Here is a 24543-nt window from a genome sequence, read left to right as displayed (position 1 = left end):
ACAGGAGTAAACAAAAACATCTTTGGGTTCTGGACTACTGGACAAAACAAGCAACGTGAAGGCCACATCTTGAGTTTTATGTTTGTGTTGAACTTTTTTTCAGTATTTGAAGAAATAAATTCAATCAGCTCCAAATAGTAATAAAATTATAAATAGAGGGGAACAAGTAAACAGTTAATACAGTGCAAATCAATGATACCAAATCTTGTATTAACTCTGTGAGTTTGTAACTAGTATGTAAATATTTTCCAGCCCTTGATATTAAGTCTGCGCTCCTCCTTTTTTTGATCCCGCCTCTTTCTCTTAAAGTATAAAACTTTTGATTTGACCCATGCTCCCAATCGACGGAAATTCTTCACAGACAAACATGCTCGTCTGGGTGGTATTAGCAGTTGTGGTTTTGCTGGGACTTTTGTTCCGCTTTCCTTACTTTTTCCAGGATGTCCGATACGTATTCAAAAAATTAAAACTGAGACGCTTGATCTTAAAGCACATGCAGACAAACTACACCATCCTGGACCGGTTTACAGACGCGGTGAAGACGCATCCACACAAGCCGTTCGTTCATTTCAAAGATGAGACCTTCACCTACCGGGACGCGGATAAACTCGGCAACAAAGTCGCCAGAGTCTTTCTGCAGAGCGGCCAGGTTAGAGAGGGCGACACGGTCGCGATGTTCCTCGCAAACGAGCCGATGTTCCTGTGGCTCTGGCTGGGTTTGGCCAAGATCGGATGTTCCGTTGCTTTACTCAACTACAACATCAGATCCAGGTCCCTGCTACACTGCTTCAGCTGCAGCGGAGCCAAAACACTGGTGGCAGCTGCAGGTGAGCTTTATTATGTCTGTTCTCTCCTGTGGTGGAAGAAGAATCTCCACTCTTCACTATTGAGCAATCGCACACTGAAAACACCCTGTGGCAAGTAAAACGCCTCTGTTGCAACATTTCATGTTGAAGCGAAATCCAAAGTTTTCACTGCGCATAAAGTCAACGGTGCATTATAACTAACTTCACTCCACTATAATGCAGAGATAGATATTTTACATTTATTTGACTTCACTGCACATATTTATTATAGTTACTTTTCAGATTAATATTACATGTGTTCATTTAAACATATAGTTGGTTTGTAAAATGTAATCTAAGTTTGTTAAAATTAGTTTTAGTGCCCAATATCCAACGTTACCTTCCACAGCTTGGAAAAGACTTTCAGTTGCAGTTACATGTTTTTTTTGTGGTTTTATTTTCAGAGTTACGGGACGCTGTGGAGGAGGTCCTGCCCAGTCTGCTGGAGCAGCAGGTCAGGGTTTACATCCTGGCTGACAGATCTGACACCTCAGGTGTGGAGAGCTTCAAAGACAAAATGAGCCAGGCCTCCTCTGAGCCTCTGTCCAAGGATTTAAGGTCACATGTAACTTTGCAGAGTCCAGCAGTCTACATATACACATCTGGGACAACAGGTGAGCTACTGCAGGTGCTCACATACAGGATTCCACATTAAAACGGGGCAGTACCTACACTAAATTCATCATCTGGCTTCTCTTAACCAGGTCTCCCTAAAGCAGCAGTCCTCACTCAAGCCAAACTCTGGGGCATGTCTTGGCTTCAGTTATCATCTGGAGTGAACTCCAAAGATGTGATTTATGTCAGCCTCCCTCTGTATCACAGCTCGGGCTTCTTGGGCTTCACCGGAGCCATAGAGAGGGGTACGAACATCATCACAACATCAGTGATTCTGTGACAGTATGAGGTTGATGTCATTCTGTGTTTTCCTTACTGCCAACAAATCCAGTGAATAAACCACAGCCAAAAATTCACTAGTTGGTATCTGGAAGTTGTACAAGTGTAGTTGCAAATGTGAGCAAACCAAACAAACCAAACATGGACCTAGCACCCGTGACGTCACCCATTGGTTTCGGTGAGTCGGTTTTGTGACCAAACCATTTGAGCTGCGCCATCTTCTGATTTTAGTGGCGAAGAGGCGGTTACTCTATGGGTCAGCCGGCCGAGAACACGGCCACTTAACTCGGAGCAACCGAGCTAGCCTAAGGCTAATCAGCTAGGCTAACAAGCTAAGCGGCAGCTACACGCAGCTACATCCACCACACGACAGTCCCCGAGTCCGACCCGACTAGCTCGACCCCGTGTAACCGCGACACACAACATACAACAGAGAGAGAAACAAAGATCATAATGTTGCTGCTGTGTGTTAAACATGACTGTTTCAGATAGAGGTTTTAGGTGGAGCTGCAGGGTTTGGTGGAGTTGTGGGGGGAAATTTTTTTCTAGCATATTATTTAACTGTGAAACAATCATTATTAATTCATATTAATAAAATATATTAAAATGTTAAAAACATTATTATTATTATTAATGGTAGCAATAAGAATAATAATAATAACAGTATATTAAAATATTTATTATTTACCGGGTTCATTCACCGCTGCCTCCACCCACTAACCACTTACAGTTACAGCAGCACACAAACAACAGCAGCCGCTTACTGACGGAGCTGCTCTGTCCATGCAATGTCGGACTTTTTAAACAGAAAAATGAGACGAAATAAAATTGTAGCCTAGTATTTCCGCAATAAACGGACTCTGAGAGAACGGAACACACCGCAACAGCGTTCCTAACATTAGCTGCTCCGGTCCTCTATCTGTATCAGTAGCGACCATAAATCGACTATGAAGTCATAAGCCAGCGGCAAAATATGCTAATACATGCTAATTACTGCAAACATCAAGGTAAAATAGTGAGAAATTTACTTACCGAAAAAACTGAAGCACAGACTCCTTCGACGGTCGGTTAGTACAGTCCACACTACAACAAGCCATATTGTCACAAAAACTTATCCGAACATTGGAAAACAAACACGGACACTGCAACCGCTGGAGGTAGCCGGAGGCCTCTGGATGTAGCCGCCTAGCTCAGCCATACTTTAGCAAAGAGCTAACTGCCAGTGCCTGTCTATGGAGCTGTCACTAAACGTAACCACGCCCTAATTTATGTGAGAATTTTAAGCCCCACAGTGTTCACGGAGGTGGAAACTATCAATAGAGACCAAAAACAAAAAATGTACCAGGCTGTAAATATGTTTTTTCAGGCTGTAAATTTGGCTATTTTAACATGGGGGTCAATGGAGAATTGCTCACTTTTGGAGCCAGCCCCTAGCGGCAGCCAAGGAAATGCAGCTTTTTGAACGCGGAAGTGATCCTCACTGCTGAAACCCACAACTCCCCCGTTAGTTTTAAATAATTTTCAGAAAAAAGTGCAGCTTTGTAGCCACTTAGGCTTTTCTACAGAGAAAATATTTTGTCTTTAGATTCAGTTCGTCATTAGTTTTGGTCTGTTCATGGGATTTGTTGACAAAGATAAAAACATTGAATATCGCCAGCCTTGTCCTTTTATGCTTTTTTTGTTATTCGTCATCTTCCTGCTGTGTGTAGGTATCACATTGGCTTTGAGGAGTAAATTTTCTGCCTCTCAGTTTTGGGACGACTGCAGAAAATATAACGTCACCGTCATACAGTACATAGGTGAAACTGTGCGTTACCTCTGCAACACACCACAGGTATGTTCTGTATGTCACAGCACTAATATTAATGGTACTGTCACATTAAAGGTCACCAAAACTATAAAGACTAAAAACACTAACAAAACTGTTTTTATGTTCCTATTTTTCCTTTCCTGACAGAAACTCAATGATCGAAGCCACAAAGTGAGACTTGCAATAGGCAATGGGATAAGAGCAGATGTCTGGAGGAACTTCATAAGCAGGTTTGGAAACATTGAAATCAGAGAGTTTTACGGAGCAACTGAGGGGAATTTTGCTCTGATGAATTACAGCGGCAAGATCGGAGCTATCGGGCGAGACACCTTCCTCCACAAGGTAAAAGTCCATGTTTTTTCTACTTTATGAAGTAAAAGGTGTTAATCAATAAACAGTGTTGTTTTTTTTTAATGTCTTGCAGAAGTTTTTCCCATATGCTGTGATCAAATACAACATAGAAAAAGAAGAACCTGTGAGGGATTCATCTGGCTTCTGCACAGAGGCTGCCAAAGGTGCGTCAGTACTGTGCTGTTCAGGTACCACTGTTGACACGGCAACCATGCCCTCTGTTTTCTTTTCTTTTCAGGGAATATTGTTTCAGTTTATATTTTATAATTTAAGGTTACACATAGTTGACTTAAACAAGATAAACAACTGTAGTTTTTAAACTTAATGTCCTTCAATTTGACATTTGTTTGGCAAGGAAAATTGAAGAAATACATGAAAAAATACATCAGTTTAATTCCAGTGTGGTGACTTCTGTGCATGATAAAAAACACTTAGATCCATTGTATACCTTCTTAAATTTGGATAGATCCCTGTGTTTTACAACGCTGTCACTTTACAACTGTTGTACAAAGTGAATGTTTATAAGACTTTACAGCACCTTCATGCCTGTCGGCTCTATTTTTTCTGTTGTACATAATGCCATAAAAGAACTGGTTTCTTTTATGCTTCAGAAGAATCTAACCTCTCACACACACAAACCAGATGACCTTACGTCTAACGACATTTAAAGTATACTTCCCCTGTATTAACTTGCCCCAGGTGAGCCCGGACTTCTGGTAACTGCAATATCAGTGAGGACTCCGTTCTATGGATATGCAAGAAACCTGCAGCAAACAGAGAAGAAGAAGCTGCATAATGTCTTCAAGAAAGGAGACCTGTACTTCAACACTGGTGACCTGGTGCGTATCGATGAAGATAATTTTGTGTACTTTCAGGATCGAGTTGGAGACACGTTCAGGTGAGTTCGCCTTTTGTTTCAGTCAAATATAGCTTAAAAATCGGAGTGAATGCAGCCGTTACGATTTTTTTTTGGATTTTTTTATTGTGAATAGATGGAAAGGAGAAAACGTGGCTACAACTGAAGTGGCTGACGTCATTGCGCTGGCGGACTGCATTAAAGAAGCCAACGTCTATGGAGTTCAAGTGCCAGGTAACAGCAGCAAAGTTTGTAAAGCAGAAATAGTGAAGAAATATGGCTGCAACTAACAGTTATTTTCAGTATCAGTTAATCATTTGGTCTGTAAAATCTTTGTTAGAAGATGTCACAGAGCCATGAACACCATGTTGACAGTGTAGTTCACAGTGATGTTGAGTCACTTGTTAAAATTATAGAATTATTTTATAACAAAAATGAATAACTAGCTTGGCTTGAAGAAACTCCAGTCCTTAAAAACACCTCCCATACCTCTACATTGTTTATTTAAGGATTCAGCCTTTGAATTGCAGCTGCATTTAATAACAGACCAACAAGGTCAAGAGAGTCAAAGGAAATTCATCTTTCCTGTGCCCTGATTTACACAACCAGGTCAAACGTTGCACCCTCAGTGGCCTATGATCCTTTGTGTGTTAGTCAGTTGTTCAGTGGAGTAATCAGTTGTTCTTTGTCAACTTGTTAAGTCCGTAAATATCTTCTGATCAATTAAAGTAATAAAAAGCGGGTGTAAATGCAATCTAAGTCAAACATGAACTTCACTGCTTGTTTTTGCTCTGTGTGAATGTCGCAAACCACATTTCTTCCATCCACTCGTGTGTAGTGAGTAAAAAGGCACAGCTCGTACTATAAACTCAGGCATTGTGGACTTTGCCTCATTTTCCCAGTGGTATTTACACTTAGTTAGTCAATTATAGTCAGTGACCTGTGACCGAGTTTTATCCTGTGTGAGACCAGACTTGGGAGGAGGAATAAGTTCATCCTGGCTTCTCTTCAAGTCCTCTTCACGCTGGAGCCTGGATGCGGCTTATGTAAGGCAGAGATCAGTCAGAGATGGCAAAGGACAAGACTGGCAGTGTAGAGGGCAAAGTTCAGAACACAGCATGATAACCGATCGCTCTTGACATCTGCCACATATTTTTTGTAAAGAAATCCGAATTGCAACATGTAGAGCTCAGTTCAGATTGAGCCTGAACTGAAAGGACAATGAAAGCAGACACTGAGCCGCGTTTGGACAGAACAATTGATCCAAACACAAGCAGCCAATTGTCGCATGTGTCAGCAACACCTGGTGTCCATCATGTCCACAATGCTGATGCCGACGTTTGACCACCAGCTTACCTTTCATAAAATCAGAAGACTTGTGATTGTTGAGCTGAGATATCCTAACTTTTAAGGTGTCAGTGTGCTTCAAACAAAGTACCCGACCCCCACACTTTTCAGACATCCGAATTTGACGAGGCTGCTTTTTATATGTGTGAAGATGTGCAACAACACAAAGAGACACTTCAAGTTGAACAATTAGCATTTCAGCCATAAACACTGTGGTTGCACAAACTAGTTTGTTTCAAGCCTTTAGTCCCTAATGTGAGGTCAAGTTCCTAAAACACTGGATCCTACATTTCCCATAATGCACCTTTTCTTTGTCACCGTTATTTTCTGCTCATCACTATGTAACTAAATGCACAGTTTTTTTAAAATGAACTTTGAATCATTAATGCTTTGCATCAGTAAACTAGTGTCTCTTGAATGAACTGTGTTATCCAGGTCAGGAGGGGAGGGCTGGGATGGCTGCCGTTTCTTTAAGAGATGGACAGAAATTTGACTCCGCGGATGTTTTTAAGCATATCCAAAACTTCCTGCCGGCCTATGCAAGACCACGTTTTATGAGGATTCAGGTTTGTTAACTCCTGTCATCTTATATTTCTGCAAAACATTTTGAACATTGCATCTGTGGCATTGAGAGCATCATTTATTTCATCCCAATAATTCATGGCTTCGTGATTGTTACAGAGTTCCTTGGATGTAACTGGCACGTTCAAGCTTTTGAAGGTGAAGCTGGTGGAGGAGGGCTTTGACCCAAATCTAATAACAGACCCACTCTACTTTCTGGATGAAAAAGAAAAGAATTACATCCCACTTACGCAGGACATTTTCAGTGGACTTACATCAGGGAAAATCAAAATTTAAAGAAATTGTCATTGCCTCGCTTTTAAAAGAAAAATCCACCTCCTCACACTGTAACACATCACCCACCTGTGATGTTCAGTGCATTTCAGGGGGGTTGCTTTGCGATGAAGTGTTTGTGAGATTTATGTTTGTGCTTCTGCTTCAGCAGTAATTTCATACATATCCCGAAATGACTTCAATTCTCCTCCAGAGAAGACATTTGATCCTGTTACACTGAGCTGTGAGACTGATGTATACACATTTACACCACACAAGTGCAGAGACACTGGAGCTTCAATTAGAGCAAGAAATCAAGTTTTTCCAGATGAGAAAACTGAGAGCTGTGAGCTTCTTGTTCGAACAGCGTGTTCTCGCTGCATTGCATTTTGGTCTGTTGAGGCTATTGTGAACGTAGGAGCTGGCATCTCTTGTATATAATGAAGTTCTCTTTGTGTGATTGTTGAGTGTCTGTTGTTACGCCCCTCTCTTTCTGTAGGGCTGAGTGATCTGAGTAAAATAAGTTATTATGACTTATGCACCTTTAAATCAGCTCTGCTCTCAGGGTCTCTCTCTTTTTCTAGATGCCACATCTCCAGGTTTTTGGTGTGTTTGATATTTCTGCTGCCTTCAACGCGCACATGCTAATTTCCCACTCATTCATACACCACTGATGTAGCAAACTTCCACAGCCCACTCTTATCCTGTTGTAAATATCTGATTCTGTTCATTTAAATAAAACATCCTTTTCTCACTTTAAACTTGGCCTGACTTTGGTTTGTGACAATTAAAAGATGACTTTGTGCTTTTTTTATGCTTCAGTTGTCATATATCACAGTGGTTTTGTAACAAAGTGGAAAACTGATTTTCAAGAAATAACCATGTTACTGGTTTGTAGTGACACGTTAACAAATCTATTCTTCACGCTTTGTCCTTTTAAAGCACAGCAAAGTGTTTCTGATTAATGTGACCCACCAGCTGGGCGGGTCACCACTAACCAGGGTGACCTAGGTTGTGGTGTGAGAGGAGACCTTGACAGATAAAGACACACACAGGGGCTAAAGCCGGGCAGCTCGGGCCGGGAGAACAACCTCATTAACCACAAGGTCAGCGAAGACTGTAAATTCCACCTCAGTTTTAGTACTGAAAATGTGCAACATCAACAGAGGCACCGTCCTCCTCTATCGTGTTCCTCTCACTTTGTAAGTCTACAACCTCTGGTCCTTTTTCTCCCTCATGTGTTTTGTTGTCAGGACAAAATCATCCTGAGCTGCAGAAAGGTTTAGGAGGTTTAGATTTAACCATGGTCATTAAGGCCACGATCTGTGACGTTAGCCAAACATCCAGTATCTCTCAGTCAGTATTGCTGAATGTCTCCCAGTGATCCTCAACTTTGCTAATACAGTTTTTCTGTGCCATCATGACTTTTAGCCTAGTTAGCAGAGTGGATTTAGGGATGCAGCCACATAGGAAATCCATCCCTTTGGTCCCGAGTGAACTATTTCAACAGCTCCTGGATGGATTGCAAACAATGTCTGTACAGACATTCATGTGACACAATGTACTCATCAAATTGTGATGCACTGTTTGTCAGTGATGCAACAATTTAGGCAGCAAATAATTAAACTACAGTTACAAACTCAGCTTCACAGATGTGACATATCAGGATAAGCTGAGTACCATTCAGCTTCACGTCAGCTTTTGAAATTCACCACTATAACAGTATGTAATGTAGCAAGTAGCAAATTACTTAAACTCCAGTCTAATGAAACAATCAGTCATTTTGATCAAAGCCAAATGACAGTTTTGATTATCAACTAATCATTGATCAGCAACAACAAAATGCCAACATTTCCTGACTCCAGCCAATTAAGACTCAGGTTATTTTAAATTCAGTTTTTGTGGATTTTGGACTCTTGGTTGGACATAACAAGACATGACCCTGGGTCTGGAGAAGTTAGAAAAGGCATTTTTTCACAACACTTCTATAGACTGAACATTGAATTTATTTTCTGGAAAAACTGACTTATTAGTAATGAAAATAATCGCTGTTACCCTGCTCCACGCGAGGCATTTGCAGTTTGATCAATAATACCATCTCTGACAGTCTCACACAAACTGAACTGAGCGTGTGTGTGTGTGTCTAAGCTCCTCCTTATAAATCAGGAGACAAATAAAGTTCAGTTTAAGGAGCTCACGCCCACCACTTGCTCAGATTGCGGATTTATAATGAGGGTTGCCATTTGCAGAGTTTCTATAATGTTTTATGACTTCTGTTGCCAATGCACGAGTGGATTTCTGTCTTATTGCTGCTGCTGGCACTTCATGTCCTATTTTAAAAGAAGAAGATAATTACTAGGAACCTAACTGCAGCTTACTGCCCTAACCTGGAGGTGTCGCAGGTGTAAATCAGAGTGAAACGCAGAGCTTCTCTCTCCATGTTTGTCTGTTTATTTAATCACTTTCTGTCGCTGCTGATAGTGTTGCACAACAAAACAGAAGAGAAACAACAGAAAACGGGAATATAATAAAAAAAGGAGAGAAATGAGAGTAAAATAAAGTCCAAAGTGGATGTGAAAACACCCGATCTGGCAACTAGAAGACATTCCGGAATGAAGGAGGGGTCAGGGGCCCAGAGCTGAGCGCCGCCCTGGGTGCAGGGAGTGAACTTTGTCACAAATTTCGCTGAGCTGAAACACATTTCCACCTCCTCCGTCTCTCGCCGGCAGATGCCTGCTGCGTAGTGCGCCCTGCAAAATGTACATCTGGTTCACCGTCTTAGCCGGCCTGGCTATTCTGTCCCTCTCATTCCTCAAAACTTTTTTCCCGTACTTCGGCGAGGACTGCGTCTACATCTTGAGGAGCATCAAACTTGGCATCAGGCTCGTCAAATACAAGAGAATCAAACCCTTTTACAGCATCTTGGACTGCTTCTTGGATGCGGCGAAGAGGCATCCCTCTAAGATCTTTCTGCACTTCGAAGGGCGCGATTATTCTTATGGCGAAGTGGATAAACAGAGCAACAAGGTGGCCAGAGCTCTGCAGGCTGATGCACGGCTGAAGGAGGGGGACACGGTCGCCTTGTTTCTTGCCAACGAGCCCAGTTTCGTGTGGACTTGGCTCGGTTTGGCCAAGTTGGGCTGTCCGGCAGCTCTGCTCAACTTTAACATTAGATCCAAGTCTCTGTTGCACTGCTTCTCCTGCTGCGGGGCCAAAGTGATCATCGCCTCTCCAGGTAAAGTACAGTAAGGCGTCGGTAAACGTGTCAGGGGCGCAGAAAAGAAGAGCAGCTCTCTGACCTTTTGGTTTCCTCCACCATTGCTTCATAAGCGCGTTTGCTCCTGACTGAAGTGCAGAGTTCAAAGTACAACCATGCTGCTGCTTTCAGTATTTCCATGCTGTGCAACTTCCACATTTACTGTATTTCTACTTCAGTGCGTTTCAGAGAGAAATATTAAACTTTTTTTGGGGAGGCTTGTGACCACTTAGAAAAACCACTTTTCACACTAAAGATGTCTGAAACGTCTCCTGTGGTGTGAGCAGTTCCACCAAAGTGATATTTCCCCTCCCAGGTGGTTTCAGTTAAATAACTGTTCAGAGCACAAAGGAAAAATTCTCTGATATTTCACAAAACACACAGAGATTAGAGAATATTTCCCCCAAAAAGTCTTATTAAATCTGCAGCAGAGCTTTGTTTTTTTTTTCTTTCCTTCTTAATCATCTAAAGGCCCCTTCAGATTCATCTTATGACCCGTTGGAGGGATCCGGCACCTAGGTTGGGGACAACTGAACATTAGTAAAGCAGTTAAAACTAATTCCATCTTTAGCAGCTACAACAGTAACATGCTGCTTACACACTGATGCATCAGTAATAATCTAACACTCACATATTGATCACAGGGGGCCAGTTTTCAAGAATTAGTGGTTTTACTTTTATACTTAAGTATATTCAGATGGTCATACTTATGTACTTTTATATAAGTACAATTTTAAATAAAGGACTTGTAGTGGAGTATTTTTATATTGTTTTATTGGTACTTTGAGTAACTGTCTCATTCCACCACTGACAACTTTATTCTTAACAAAATTCAGTGTCAAGTCTTTGTTACTCACATACATTCATCTATATCATCCGTGTCAGAACTGTGTTTACCTTGCAAGTAATGATTGCAAACATGTAATGTACAAAAATATTTGATAAGCCATGAATACAGTGTATTGCTATCAGTGGCCCCATGAAACCTATGGCACACAGCAGACTGCATATGGTGCTTTCATTATATTTTGTCTTAAGCCCCAGGAACCAACCAGTATAGTTCCATAAATGTATTTAGGAGTATGCGCCGTGTTAAACCAGCATAAACTGGGATAATAAAAGGTTTAAGGCTGGATTTTGTTAAAAAAAATATTGGGATGTAGGGATGAATATTACCAAACAGATCAGTGGTTATTCAAGTTACCACAGATTTACCGTTGGCTTGGTTGCTGCAGATTAAACTTCCCACACATAATTAAAATGGTTACTTAGCATCACCCAAGCATTTTACATTCTGATTTTCAGATCAGTTATCACACCACATGTTGCTAGTAGTTATAGCTGTATGGTGGTAAGGACTAACACGGCTTGTAAATCCTTCATTAGCAGCTTGTACCACTGCCAAAAGGCTGTTGATGATGAACAGGATAAAAACTGAAATGCATGTTTACTGCTGTGTGATCTGAAATGGTTATTTTTGTGTTTTAGGAAACATTTAAATGCATATTATCACAGCTGGACTCTGAGAACTCAAGCCATTTTGGTGTTATCTAACCTCTTAAATATTTACACCTGGAGAACTGTGAACCACAATATGCTGATATGAAGATACTGATGAAGATTGTAGACTCATAGCACAAGTACTGCGTCTTTATTTATTTATTTATTTCTCTCTCTCTCTCTCTCTCTCTCTCTCTCTCTCTCTCTCTCTCTCCTCTGTGCTGTTTATTCCAAACTCTGTTTTAAAACCAGACCTGTCTGGTTTTTACAGTAGTAAACATTTCTAAGAATGTAGACCAGAAAAGAGGTTTTTCCCAGGACAATTTAGCGGTCAAAGCAAATGTTTTCAGGAACAAAAGTTTGAATGACTTCAATTGGTGTTGGTGTGCTCATATGAGGAAGCACTGCACTCAGAAAACTGGTTTCTCTGCACTCCCATTATTGGCACTACAGTTTCACTACTGAGAAATGCATTAATTTGAGCTGAACTGTCTGCACCATGTGCTCGTATCCCAGTGGGACCTGAGGAAACATGATGCAGGCCTACATGTGCAGCATTGCGTAACAGAGCGCTCTGACACATTGTATGGAGCTGAATAGTTTTCTGTATTTGCAGAGCTGCTGGACGCTGTGGAGGAGGTCTTACCGACGCTGAGAGAGCAGGGTATCAGTGTGTACCTCCTATCAGACAGCTGCAGTGTGGAGGGCATCAACTCTTTGTCTGACAAGATCTCCCAGGCCTCAGTTCAGCCTCTGTCCCGGGACCTCAGGTCCAACGTCAATATCAGGAGCACTGCTCTGTATATCTACACGTCAGGCACCACAGGTACAGCTGGAAACTCTTCTGAAAATACAACAAAAAGTCAAAATGTGCACTAACGACAATGGCAATTGATCTCTTGCCCACCTTTGCTGGAACATTGCTGCGTATCTTGTCATAGCTGCCTATTTCTTTTTTTGTAACGGGCACCCAGTCATTGGAAAACTGCTCAATACCATAACTAGAGGTCAGAAACTCCACAAACAATCTTTAAGAGACTTTCAGTTCTGTGAAGTGTGCATACATGAGTTAGTCCGATTTTCAGATACTTTAACTTGCCTTTTTATTGTTTGACATTTCTACTGTTGCAGATTAGGAAAGGGATTTGCACATTCAATACTTTTTATGCAAGAGTGTTAGACAGTCAATATCTTCCCACACAGTGCTCTTGCATTTAAGGAATTTATTGAACCAGCACATTAACATTTTGGTCCTTACAGAGTTTCTTTTTAAAGATTTGTCTTTTTTTTTGCATTTGCCTCTGTTTGACAGTGATAGTAGAGAATCAGACTGGAAAAGCAGTGAAAGACAAAAGGGGAAAAAAATGTCCCTGAGCCATAATCGAATTGAAGTAACATTGCACCTACATAGTATGTGTCTTTGCCACTGGGCTAACTTATGTCCCCAGAGAATGAGTTTCTTTATAAAGAACTTGTACTCTGCAAGTCATAGGTCTGGTAGTTGTAGGTCACCTGCTATAGACATGAAAGGCGGCTGTAAAAAGACACGCAGACAAGGAACAATATTAGTGTTTATCTGGAGCCTTGTTTCTGGCCACCTGCACCAAATCCCGGGGTAGTAAGTATTTTGCTCCTAAGCTGCTAAATGCTCCTCTACGTTCATCAGATAGTCGCTAACTTTGACTGTTTGGTGCTGAGCAGGTAGCACACAGTGGGGTTATAGAGCTCTTTTTTTTTTTTTTTTTGCTGAAAACATCAGCCTGCTGTGTCCGGAAACGTTGCTATATGAGGGTTGTGAATTGAAACAGTACAGTTGTGCTGCCGTAAAATCGAAACAGTGAGCTGAAAGATGAGATATAATTTCGTTCATTGTTGATAGAAATATTGATTAATGCAGCTTTAAATGAAAATGTGCCTAGTACGCAGTCAATGAATGAACAGCAGAGAAGTGGATCATACTGCAGGAGTGGGTTGATAAGTATCTGTGGGTGAAGAGCCTGAGATGATTTGTTATTCTCTGACCTTGGAAGGTTTGCCTAAAGCAGCCGTTGTCACCCATGAGAGGGTGTGGGCCGCCTCCTTCATCCAGGCGGCGTGTGGAGTCACATCAGAGGACATCTTCTACATCAACCTGCCTCTGTATCACAGTGCAGGCTTCCTCATCGGGATGACTGGAGCTATCGAGAGAGGTAACGATCCTCTTAATCCTCGCAAATATAAGAACAAAAGTATTTACACACCTAGTTTGGGAGGTGATCATGTTTGCAGTAAGATGAAAGCTGTGTGAATTCATGTCAATTGCAGGTATGACCATTATTCTAAGGAGAAAGTTCTCTGCCTCTCAGTTCTGGGACGACTGCAGGAAGTATAATGTGACAGTGATGCAGTACATTGGTGAAACAATGCGCTACCTCTGCAACACGCCCAAGGTGAAAGGAATCCAGACCAACTTGTGGTTAAATAAATCAAGTACTGTTCCAGTGGTGGATGTTTTTGCATGTCTCTGTTGCCAATCAGAATGCATTTCACTGTTTGCAGAAAGACAATGAGAAGAACCACAAAGTGAGGATTGCCATCGGCAACGGAGTCCGGACAGACATATGGTCGGAGTTTCTGCATCGCTTTGGTGACATTAAAGTCAGAGAGTTGTACGCTGCCACAGAGGGAAACATCGGCTTCATAAACTACACGTCCAAGATCGGTGCAGTGGGGAGAGTCAACTTTGTCCACAGAGTAGGTAGAGGAACATGTCTGGTGTTTTTAGTCATGGTAGAGGTGTGGTTCTTTGGATGGTCTGAATGAATGAATGAATGACTAACAACACATATAATGCTACACTGCCACCATTAAATGTAAATCACTGAAGATGAAAACACAGTAAAGCCAGAAGGCTTATTTCCATTGTGGTCCTCTGTCAGGACACCAGACTGAAATATTTGAACAAATATTAAAATATTACAATTTTCTACAGACATTCAAAGTCCCAAGACGATGAATCCTAAAAACGTTGGTATTTCTCTGACTTTTCCTTTGTGGTTTTGAGTGAAATGTCTCTACAACTAATGGACATACTACCATGAAATTTTGTGCAGACATGTCCCCCTATTCACTGTAATGACATTGCATGGACAGAGCAGCTCCGTTTAAAACCATAGACTATAGAAAACATGGACGTGGCACCCGTGACGTCACCCATTGGTTTCGGGGAGTCGGTTTTGTGACCAAACCATGGGCATTTGAGCTGCGCCATCTTGGATTTTAGTGGGAGTGTACTTTCCATATTTGGCAAAGAGGCGGTTACTCTACGGGTCAGCCGGCCGAAAACCCGGCCACTTAGCTCGGAGCATCGGAGCTAGCCTAAGTCTAATCAGCTAGGCTAACAAGCTAAGCGGCAGCTACATTCACCACAAGACAGTCCCCGAGTCTGACCCGACTAGCTTGACCCCGTACAACTGCGAGCTGCTGTGTGTTAAACATGACTGTTTTAGAGAGGTTTTAGGTGGAGCTGCAGGGTTTGGTGGAGTTGTGGGGGGAAATGTATTTTTAGCCTATTATTTAACTGTGAAAAAATCATTATGATTTCATATTAATAAAATATATTAAAACGTTTAAAACATTATTATTATTAATGATAATAAGAATAACGATAATAATAGTATATTAAAATGTTTAATATTTACCGGCTTTCACCGCTGCCTCCACCCACTATCCACTTACAGCAGCACACAAACAACAGCAGCCGCTGACTGACGGAGCTGCTCTGGCCATGTCAGACTTTTTAAACAGAAAAATGAAATTAAATTGTAGCCTAGTATTCCTGCAATAAACGGACTCTGAGAGAACGGAACACACCGCAACAGCGTTCCTAACATTAGCTGCTCCGGTCCTCCATCTGTATCAGCAGCGACCATAAATCGGCAATTATGTCATAAGCTAGCGGCAAAATATGCTAATACATGCTAATTACTGCAAACATCCAGGTAAAATAGTGAGAAGTTTACTTACCGAAAAAACTGCAACACAGACTCCTTCGACGGTCGGTTAGTACAGTCTACACTACAAAAAGCCCTATATGTCACAAAAACCTATCCGAACATTGGCAAACAAACACGGACACTGCAGCCGCTGTCAACCGCTGCAGGTAGCCGGAGGCCTCTGGATGTAGCCGCCTAGCTCAGCCGATGCTTTAGTAAAGAGCCAGCTGCTAGTCACTGTCTATGGAGCTGTCACTAAACGTAACTGCGCCCTAATTTATGTAAGAATTCTAAGCCCAAATAACAAAACATTTTTAGGCTGTAAAGTTAGCTATTTTAACATGGGGTGGAGAATTGCTCACTTCTGGAGCCAGCCCCCAGCGGCAGCCGAGGAACTGCAGCTTTTTGAACGCGGAAGTGATCCTCACTGCTGAAACCTACAACTCCCCGCTTGATAAAACACAGCAGCAACATTATGATCTCTGTTGTACGCTGTGTGTCGCGGTCGTACGGGGTCGAGCTAGTCGGGTCGGACTTGGGGACTGTCGTGTGTGGGATGTAGCTGCCGCTTAGCTTGTTAGCCTAGCTGATTAGCCTTAGGCTAGCTCGATTGTTCCGAGCTAAGTGGCCGGATTCTCGGCCGGCTGACCCGTAGAGTAACCACCTCTTCGCCAAATATGGAAAGTACTTGGTTTATGACCAAATACCTGCAAAGCTAATGAAATAAACATCGGTCGTGAATAGTGCCGGCCTAATTAATAAAAGCATGCTAACACGCTAAACTAAGTTACTAAACATGGTAAACATTATACCTTCTAACCATAAGCATGTTAGCTTTTGTTATTGTAAGCGTGTTAGCATTAATATTTAGCTCATAGCACAGCTGTGCCTAAGTACAGCCTTGCAGAGACGCTAGCTTCACTGCAGACTCTTAGTTAAACCAGTTCCTTTTAACTGATTAACTTGTTCTTTTTTTTCTTTTTAGTTTTTCTTCCCCTACACTTTAATCAAGTTTGACACTGAGAAGGAAGAACCTGTCAGAAATTCTGAGGGTCTGTGCATCGAGGCGGCCAGAGGTGAGTCAGTGTTACAGGCCGACACAAATCTGTGCCACACCTGCGTTATGCTGCTTTTATCTCTTTTATTGTTGTTTGTACAAAACGAGCTACTTGAAGACCTTGGGTCTATGTACCCTCTTTCAGGTGAAACGGGACTTTTGGTGGGAAAGATAACCCAGAGGTCTCCCTTCGTTGGGTACGCTGGTAACAAGCAACAGACGGAGAAGAAGAGGCTTCGCGATGTATTGAAAAAAGGCGACCTGTACTTTAACACTGGCGACCTGCTTCGGTTTGACCATGAGAACTTTGTGTACTTCCAGGATCGAGTTGGTGACACTTTCAGGCAAGTTGTGACTCATTTTGTGTAGATCTTTGAGGTTTTGTTGTTTTCATTTTCTCTAAAGCAGGGGTGTCCAAACTGTTCCACAAAGGGCCGTGTGGCTGCAGGGTTTGTGTTCCAACCAAGCAGCAGCACACCAGACTTGACTCATTTAATCAATCGATCTCAGCCTTCAACAGTTGATTGGTCAAACTGTGCGCTCTTCATTGGTTGGAACAAAAACCTGCAGCCACACGGCCCTTTGTGGAACAGTTTGGACACCCCTGCTCTAAAGGATGACACCATTGATTCAGTTTTGACCAAGTCTATTTTACGCTGTACACAAGGGAGAAATATGTAAAAGAGAACAAAAAGATTTGAGCTTTATTAAATGGGGTTTAACCGACACTGTCTGCTAATTTGCTGTGATGCACAATTGTGCTGAACAAGAGAACTAAGTTGTGTAGATGTAGCTGTTTTCCTTTTAGTGTTTCAGTGTAGTTGGATCAGATTTAGACAACTCATTGTCGACAGTGTTAATTTTGAGGGATGATATAGTTAAAAATTTAACCTTGCACAGCTCTAAATCATACACTGTGAGTTAATTTCTTACCAAGCAAATTAAGATATCTTTACAGTTTGTCTCAGTTTGGTACCAATAAGTAGGTCATGGGGGATTGCATGATGCACAAGTTGTTTGCTCGACTTATTTTTGTTTTTTGCGTGTTTATTTGATGAAAAACTGTCTGTGCCTTTTTTATAGATGGAAAGGAGAGAACGTCGCCACATCGGAGGTTGCAGACATTCTCACAATGGCCCACTGCATTTTGGAGGCAAATGTCTACGGTGTTAAAGTTGAAGGTAAAAACACTGTCATAAATGGTCTTGTAGAAATGTTTCACTTAGGTTTTACAAAGAGAAAATGAACACAGATACTGAATAGGCTTTCTGTGCATTTTAAAATCTGCTGCATGTGAATCAAACACTCTGATAAGGTCACGAGGGACGGATCGGCATGGCAGCAGTCACTTTGAAAGAAGGAGAAACTTTTGACTGTTTGGACACCTACAAGCAGGTCGTCACCTACCTCCCAGCTTACGCAAGACCTCGATTCATCAGAATTCAGGTAACAAAAGTGCCATGCACTTACATCCTATTTCATAAAAAAAAGGTTTTGGAAACATTTTTAAGGTGGAAGTGAGCATTATTGCTGCACTTGTTATCAGAGGCTTCTCCTTGATCTGCTGTGGCTTGGATTGTATCTCATTTGTTTGTAACAAAACTTCTGTGCTCAATTCAGTTTGCTTCCTTAAAGCCAGTCTAGGCTGTATGCAGTTTGTGAGGAAGACTGCAGACAGTGCTCAGGGCTGAAAAGTCTCCCAGCTCCTCTGCATTTTCCAGTACAGAATCATGTGGCCGGTTTTATTACAGATAATAAGACACTAAACCTGATCATCAATCAAACAATGCATCCCTAGTTTGCTGTTCCTCTGTTTGTTGCCGTTTTTAAAAATTTCTGTTGGACTGAAAAGTTTCTGAACCTGGCAAACTGTGTTTTGTAGCCGTGCCTGGAGATGACGGGGACGTTCAAGATGAAGAAAGTGAAGCTGGTTGAGGAGGGATTCCACCCAGCGCAGATCAAAGACCCTTTATACTTCCTCGACCCAGAGAAAAAGACTTACGTTCCCCTGACTGAGGAGATCTACAAAGCAATAGTTTCTAGGGAAATCAAGCTCTAACGCAAGTTGTCAGGTGACCCGTTTGTTTACAGAGATTTAACAGCTCGCTCATGGACATTTTTAACACAGTCAACTAATCTCAGGGGCAGACTGACTTTAAAGGTCACACATTTTAAGAGACCACTTTTTTTTTTTTTTAAAGTAACACAACTACTGTTCATCTCTACAGTTTTGTAAATGTCCTCCATAATGCTGACAGCATGTGTTATACAGGTATGTCTCACTGCCACTGTTGTACTTTTAATAATTAAACTCTGATTATCTTTTCCCCCCTCACTCTCAATTTATGGTCAGCCAGATGACTTGTATCATTTTATTTTTTAAAGCCAGAATTTACTATTATCTAGAGATTTTTTTTGCATTAGATTGAAGATGCAGCAATTTTTTTTAATTAGGCCAGCTATTACACAGATTTACATTAAACCTATTAAACCTACTTATGTCACATATGATACAATCTGTTGTGGGTTTATCAGTGAACCTTTGCACTGATCTTGAGCACAGCCATTGTTTGCTTTATCAAACTGTGTGTGTGTGTGCTAATGGCCCATACTGTTAACATGCAGCTTTGTCGTGTGAGGTAAGAGAATAAATGCCAGGTTATTCTGCTCTGTTGTTAATCTACAAGCTGCCTGTGTGCTCTTGTAACCACATTACCCCACTCTGCTGAGGTGACTGACCTACACAAACTTTTGAGACAGACCAATACTCAGACTTTGTCACAAGCTTGTCCACATGACAAACATAAAAAAAAATGTCAACATCAAGGAAATGGTTTGGTTGCAGATCAAGTAAAAGAAGTGAAGTTGTCTGACACTGAACTTCTTAAAGGCCTCCTCGGCTTAAAAATTGGTTTTGCTTACTGTTACTTCACTTCAAACTGAGGAAGAGAAAGAGAAAATATCCAGCGAGCTGATAGGAAGACAACAACAACTCAAATAACCACTTGTTACAACTAAAGTATGCAGAAGAGCATCTCTGAACTCACGACACGTCCAACCTTGAGGCAGATGGGCTACAGCAACAGAAGACCACACCGGGTGCCACTCCTGTCAGCTAAGAACAGGAAACTGATGCCACAATTTGCACAGGCTCACCAACATTGGACAATAGAAAGTTGGAAAAACGTCTGGTCTGATGAGTCTCCATTTCATTTTTACAGAACACAAAGTGCAGTTGTAGTTAGTGAACCAACAGGATGCAGCATCTTTAGATGAAGATGGTCTGCAGTGGATTTACTCTTTACATCTGCAGAATAATCCACCTGACTGCTCACTTCATTGAATTAACATGCTGAATGTGTTAAAGCAGCAGCTGTGAATAGAACAGAACGTGATTCATTGCATTGCGTACTGTTAATACAATTCTGAAACCACAAAGGAATCTTTTGAGCCCCTTGGCAGAGAAACGGTGTGGGTGTGCTGATACATAAAACATCTGGATGTTTTTTGGAGCGACACATACAACACTTGAATCCAAGGAGCAGTTACTTTAAAAATGAATTTATTTATTAATACAGTGGTATACTTAGAAATGTGTTGCAAAGGAAAAAACAAAAAAAAGTTGAACCGAAAGACAAAATAAATAAAAAGAATGTCAGCCACACAGGAAAATAAACTAGTGTTGGGTTGAAGCAGTGTTATCATATCAAAAGAAAATAGTACTGATGTGCCATAATAAATTGTCTATTAGTACAAAAATACATTTCAGGGCACACAATACAGCATCCAGTATCACAAATAAAGGAAGGGACCACTCTTCACAGCAGACCCCCTCAAGTACATCTTTTAAAATCATTTAAACCAAGCACTTCTCTATTTTGTAAATAAGAATAAAAAGTTTTCTGACTGTTAAAAATGCCTTAAGTAGTGTGTGTATATGTTGGTAGAAAAGTCGGACTTATTACTGCTTATGTCAGTTCCAAGGCTCAGGGGTATAACCAGAATACAAACATAACCAATGTAACCGCTTTGTCTTTTTTAACAAACATTTTCTCTTTTATACAAAATAACAAAGATGTACAAAAGTTCATTTACAGAGAACCAAGGCCATATGCTAGCAATATGTACAGCCACAATTTAAACATCTTCTAGCTTTTTGTATTTCCTCAGACTTCATATGCATAGCAGTAAAAGAAAGCATACCTTTTCATCAGCCTCAATTATTCTCGTGTGCTAAATCCAAGTTCACTGGTTATGAGAAAATGCAGAGACAACTTTTTCTTCCGTAGTGATCGCTATAACTGAAGGATCCGATGTTTTAAAGTTTCACTGAAAAGTTAATATGCAGATAAGGCATCACTGCTTGCAGTGTACGATGGGATTTTCATGTGTTGAACTTAGTAGTAGCAGGCTTCTGGACCTGAGTCATAGCACATGCATAGATCTCTAGACAGCAGGAGTTTGTAAAATCAAGTCAGTATATTTATCTACGGTAAAACATTGCTACAAAACATCAGTTTTAAACAGAGAGAACCCCGTCAGAACAAACGGGTGTCTGATACTAATACTTAACCTTCATTCTTCGTATTATTATTATTATTATTTTTTTTTTAATCTTTATGATGCCTACATCTTTTATGAGTCAGGCTCAGCATTTCTCAAGTCCTCAGAGATCCTTCATGAGTGAAACACATGACCACAGAACTCACAAACAAAAGTTTTGCATATACCAACTTTGCTGTTTGTGAGTGTTTATTTTTTCTTACAGTACGCAAAAATCCCATTGCAATATTAAACGAGTTTCCAAAATTCTCCTTTTCCTTGCACTGCTCTGACCCTTTTACAAAATTAGCTAAAAAATGTCAAAATGAGATTATTCAGTCTGTGCACTGGTCATGCATTCCAACTTCAGTTCCTTTGTTTAAATAACTTCTTTTAATCTTTATTTTTTGCAAGCCTTGAAAGCACCAAAAAAAAACCAAAAAAACAAAACAAGAGAACAGCCTTGGAGATGCTGGACTCCTCCGACTCTCCTCAAGTGTATGAGTTTGTTTCTCTCTTTTTTTTTTTTTTTTTTTTTCCAAATTTTGGGCACAGTAAACAACGTGAGAGTATCAAGTTCATACTTCATCAAGCATCGTGCACCCCGCCACGGTGCAGGAAGCACAGCAGGGGCAACTGAGGTCCCCGATTTATCACATTCAGTAACAGGCCAGCTGTTGCCCTCTTCAGAAGTGGTCAATGAGCACAGACACACAGTTTGCACCCACCAGGTAGTTTGGGTCTCCAGGGAGAGATTTGTTCTGCCAGGTTTTGGGATCACCTGCAGGAAATAGAGACAGTGACGTCAGCTGCTGGGAAACCTTCTTTCATCTTAAAATACAGAAAACAAAAACAAAGTAAAAGCTCAAAACACAACAGATTTTTTTTTTTTTTTTCTGTTCCTCAGTAAGTCTCAATAGGAGCATGGACCTCTGGCCATTTCAATGATTTAACACAAATGAATGCAGGATATGAATGCATGGATTCTTGCTGCTCACCAAGAGTTCATGAGATTAGTTAATGCTTAATTGTTAATTCATTTAATGAATGTTAAAGCACAGTTATTTCATACATTAATTTATATGCCACCGAATGAGCTGGAGTCCAGTTACTGTTCCTCACAGCTCATCACGTGTAAACATGTACGTGTTGCTGCATGATCAGATGGTCGTACGTTTTTTGTTGCTGAGAGAAGTTAAGTGAGGACACATTAAAACCAAAAAGGAAAGGCTGGTTAACAAATCAGGGAAGAATGGATATATATGTTAACAGGGAACTCCAACAATCTCCAACTGAACTGTCAATGGTTGAGTTGCATTGTGGGCAATGACTGAAAATAAAACCTGTGTCTAGTACTATTACAGTACCATTACAGTTTACTGGTCAAGAAACTGGATTGGCCTGTTAAACTGGGACAACAAACAAAAAAACTGAAAACTGATACAGATTTCTCATTTAACTGCTGCACTGTCTGTTAAAAGTCAGAAAATAAAAAATGGATGATTATCAAAAGATAGTCAGTTCAATATTGCATAAAAAAGCAGCAAACTGAGGAGCTGGAACAAGGTTTGGCATTTTTGCTTGACAAATGACTTAAAACCATTAATCCTTTATCAAAATGGTGTCAATTAATTTTCTGTTGATGGACTCAAATTAAATCAGTCAAGCTATAAATTGGTAGTCTGAGTGACAGTGGAGTTTGATGAGCAACATTGTTTTTTGATCCTGTTAGGTAGCCCAATGCAAAACAACATAAGTCCAAACAGAGCATGCATGGTGAAGAAAAGAGGGGGAATGTGGAAAACATGAGATGATTAAAATGAGTCAGACACCAAGAAACTCTCCTCTCATATCACCAAAGGCAGCCCACAGACCCCAAAAGGACAGAGAGGACAGCGTACCCGACGAGGAGTCGGAGGATTTTAGAGCAAAAGACCAACCATCAGGGGTCATGGACGCACAGTGAGGTAAGCGCAGCTCCACAGGCTTCAGAAACTTGAGTCCATGAGGGCCACACATCACCAGCGGACTTAGCAGCGTTTCTCCTGCACAGATGCACAACAAGATTTAAATTCCACAAATTAAACATGCAGCAGTTAATCAGCACACAGGATTATCTACTACCCAGCCAAGAGGGTGCGCTGCCAGGCCTTCATGGTGACTGAGAATTAACGGCTAAGTGACATGCCGGGTTAATTAAGTAAGCACACTCCCCTGGTTCTAAATGTTAATTTGAAATATACTGACATGGATGTTATTCTACATAAAAGCACATAACTGTGTAACCAAAGTTTTACAGATTGTGTTTTCTGTTTCAGATGTAGTGACTTTCTGTTCCTTGACATATTTGGGATATAGAGAAGATCTGTATAGCAGTGCAGTACTGACCTTTCTCCTTGTCAAGGGGGGGCAGGATGCTGTTGTCCCGGCACACCTTGAAGTAAATCTCCTGCTCCACACTCTCGGGGATGGCACCCTGGGGGATGATGATGCTGACGCCCGTCTCGATAGAGCTCAGGACCCCTCCGTTACAGTTGAAGATGCCCCGGGCCGTGGCCACCACTGTGTGCCCTTCATCCTCGTCGTCATCGTCCAGAGCGCTGGGGCTGAGGGACAGAAGTTGGCATCATCAGTCAAAACAGTGTGGGCAGAGAATAATGTGCAGCAGAGGACATAAGAGAAAGCTCCAGAGAACAAACAAGTATCATTCTGACTTTCAGCAACTCAGTAATCACCCTCAGAGAACATACTCCTGCTGCAAGATGGGAAAGAGTTGTCTTACCTTACAGGGATGGCCTTGGGGATGGCATTGATGTTATTGTGCTGGTATTTGGGCCTGTTGTCTATAGTGCGTGTGAAGGTGTCCAGGCCGCTGTCGTGATCCAGGGGCTGTGGTGACAGCTGAGGCTTCCCACCGCCGCCGCTCACCACACTGGGCTTGCTGAGGAGGTCAGTCTTCACCTGTGTGTCGTTGGGCAGCAGGTTGTGGTTGAACTTGGGGCTTTCGAACTTCCGCTCAAAGGGCCGGGCTGAGCTGGTGTAAGGCTTGGGGACGTAGCGGTTATAGCTAGTTGGAGCAGGAGCACCGAGCGTCTTTGGGGGTGCTGCATCAGTGCCGTTGACGGGGGATTTGTCGGGGAGGCCCCTCGGGGGCAGGTAGCCACCTGGCGTGGGTTCATCCCTGCTGGCTGGCCTGAGAGCTGCCAGCTCAGGTTTAGGATTGGGTGAGCTCAACGGTTCAGGTACGGAGTTAGCTGGAAATGTGAGAAGATACAAT

At 41.6% G+C, this 24543-nt stretch overlaps 3 protein-coding genes across 9 annotated transcripts in view; 2 read left to right on the top strand and 1 right to left on the bottom strand.

Moving 5' to 3' along the window:
- The first annotated feature begins 66 nt into the window (after positions 1–66).
- LOC121181784 (very long-chain acyl-CoA synthetase-like) lies at positions 67–7686 on the top strand. Its single transcript, XM_041037931.1, has 10 exons — positions 67–827; positions 1250–1459; positions 1550–1705; positions 3449–3573; positions 3697–3891; positions 3974–4064; positions 4600–4798; positions 4893–4990; positions 6539–6669; positions 6785–7686. Exons 1-10 carry the CDS (start codon positions 332–334, stop codon positions 6959–6961), a joined length of 1878 nt encoding a protein of 625 aa, XP_040893865.1. The 5' UTR covers positions 67–331; the 3' UTR covers positions 6962–7686.
- A 1480-nt stretch (positions 7687–9166) lies between these two features.
- zgc:101540 (hsFATP2a_ACSVL_like domain-containing protein) lies at positions 9167–19403 on the top strand. The gene is made up of 10 exons (XM_041039098.1): positions 9167–10172; positions 12310–12519; positions 13724–13882; positions 13998–14122; positions 14232–14426; positions 16653–16743; positions 16870–17068; positions 17808–17905; positions 18040–18170; positions 18607–19403. The coding sequence occupies exons 1-10, from the start codon at positions 9695–9697 to the stop codon at positions 18781–18783; spliced, it is 1863 nt and encodes a 620-aa protein (XP_040895032.1). The 5' UTR covers positions 9167–9694; the 3' UTR covers positions 18784–19403.
- Positions 19404–20275: 872 nt separating this feature from the next.
- The window catches only part of tjp1b (tight junction protein 1b), a 31504-nt gene continuing 27236 nt past the window's right edge, over positions 20276–24543 (bottom strand). For 3 of the 7 annotated variants that reach the window (XM_041039090.1, XM_041039091.1, XM_041039094.1), the window contains 4 exons: positions 24049–24520; positions 23655–23872; positions 23168–23311; positions 20276–22047 (listed from right to left, as the gene is read on the bottom strand). In XM_041039090.1, the coding sequence (XP_040895024.1) occupies positions 21953–22047; positions 23168–23311; positions 23655–23872; positions 24049–24520 (929 nt within the window). In that variant the 3' untranslated portion in view covers positions 20276–21952. The remainder of the gene's footprint in view (positions 22048–23167; positions 23312–23654; positions 23873–24048; positions 24521–24543) is intronic. The other 4 variants (XM_041039093.1, XM_041039097.1, XM_041039092.1 and 1 more) reach the window with 2 other exon arrangements.

The sequence above is a fragment of the Toxotes jaculatrix genome, chromosome 5 (assembly GCF_017976425.1).
Source record: "Toxotes jaculatrix isolate fToxJac2 chromosome 5, fToxJac2.pri, whole genome shotgun sequence".
Lineage (NCBI taxonomy): Eukaryota > Metazoa > Chordata > Actinopteri > Toxotidae > Toxotes > Toxotes jaculatrix.
This window is presented reverse-complemented; position numbering and strand designations above follow the sequence as displayed.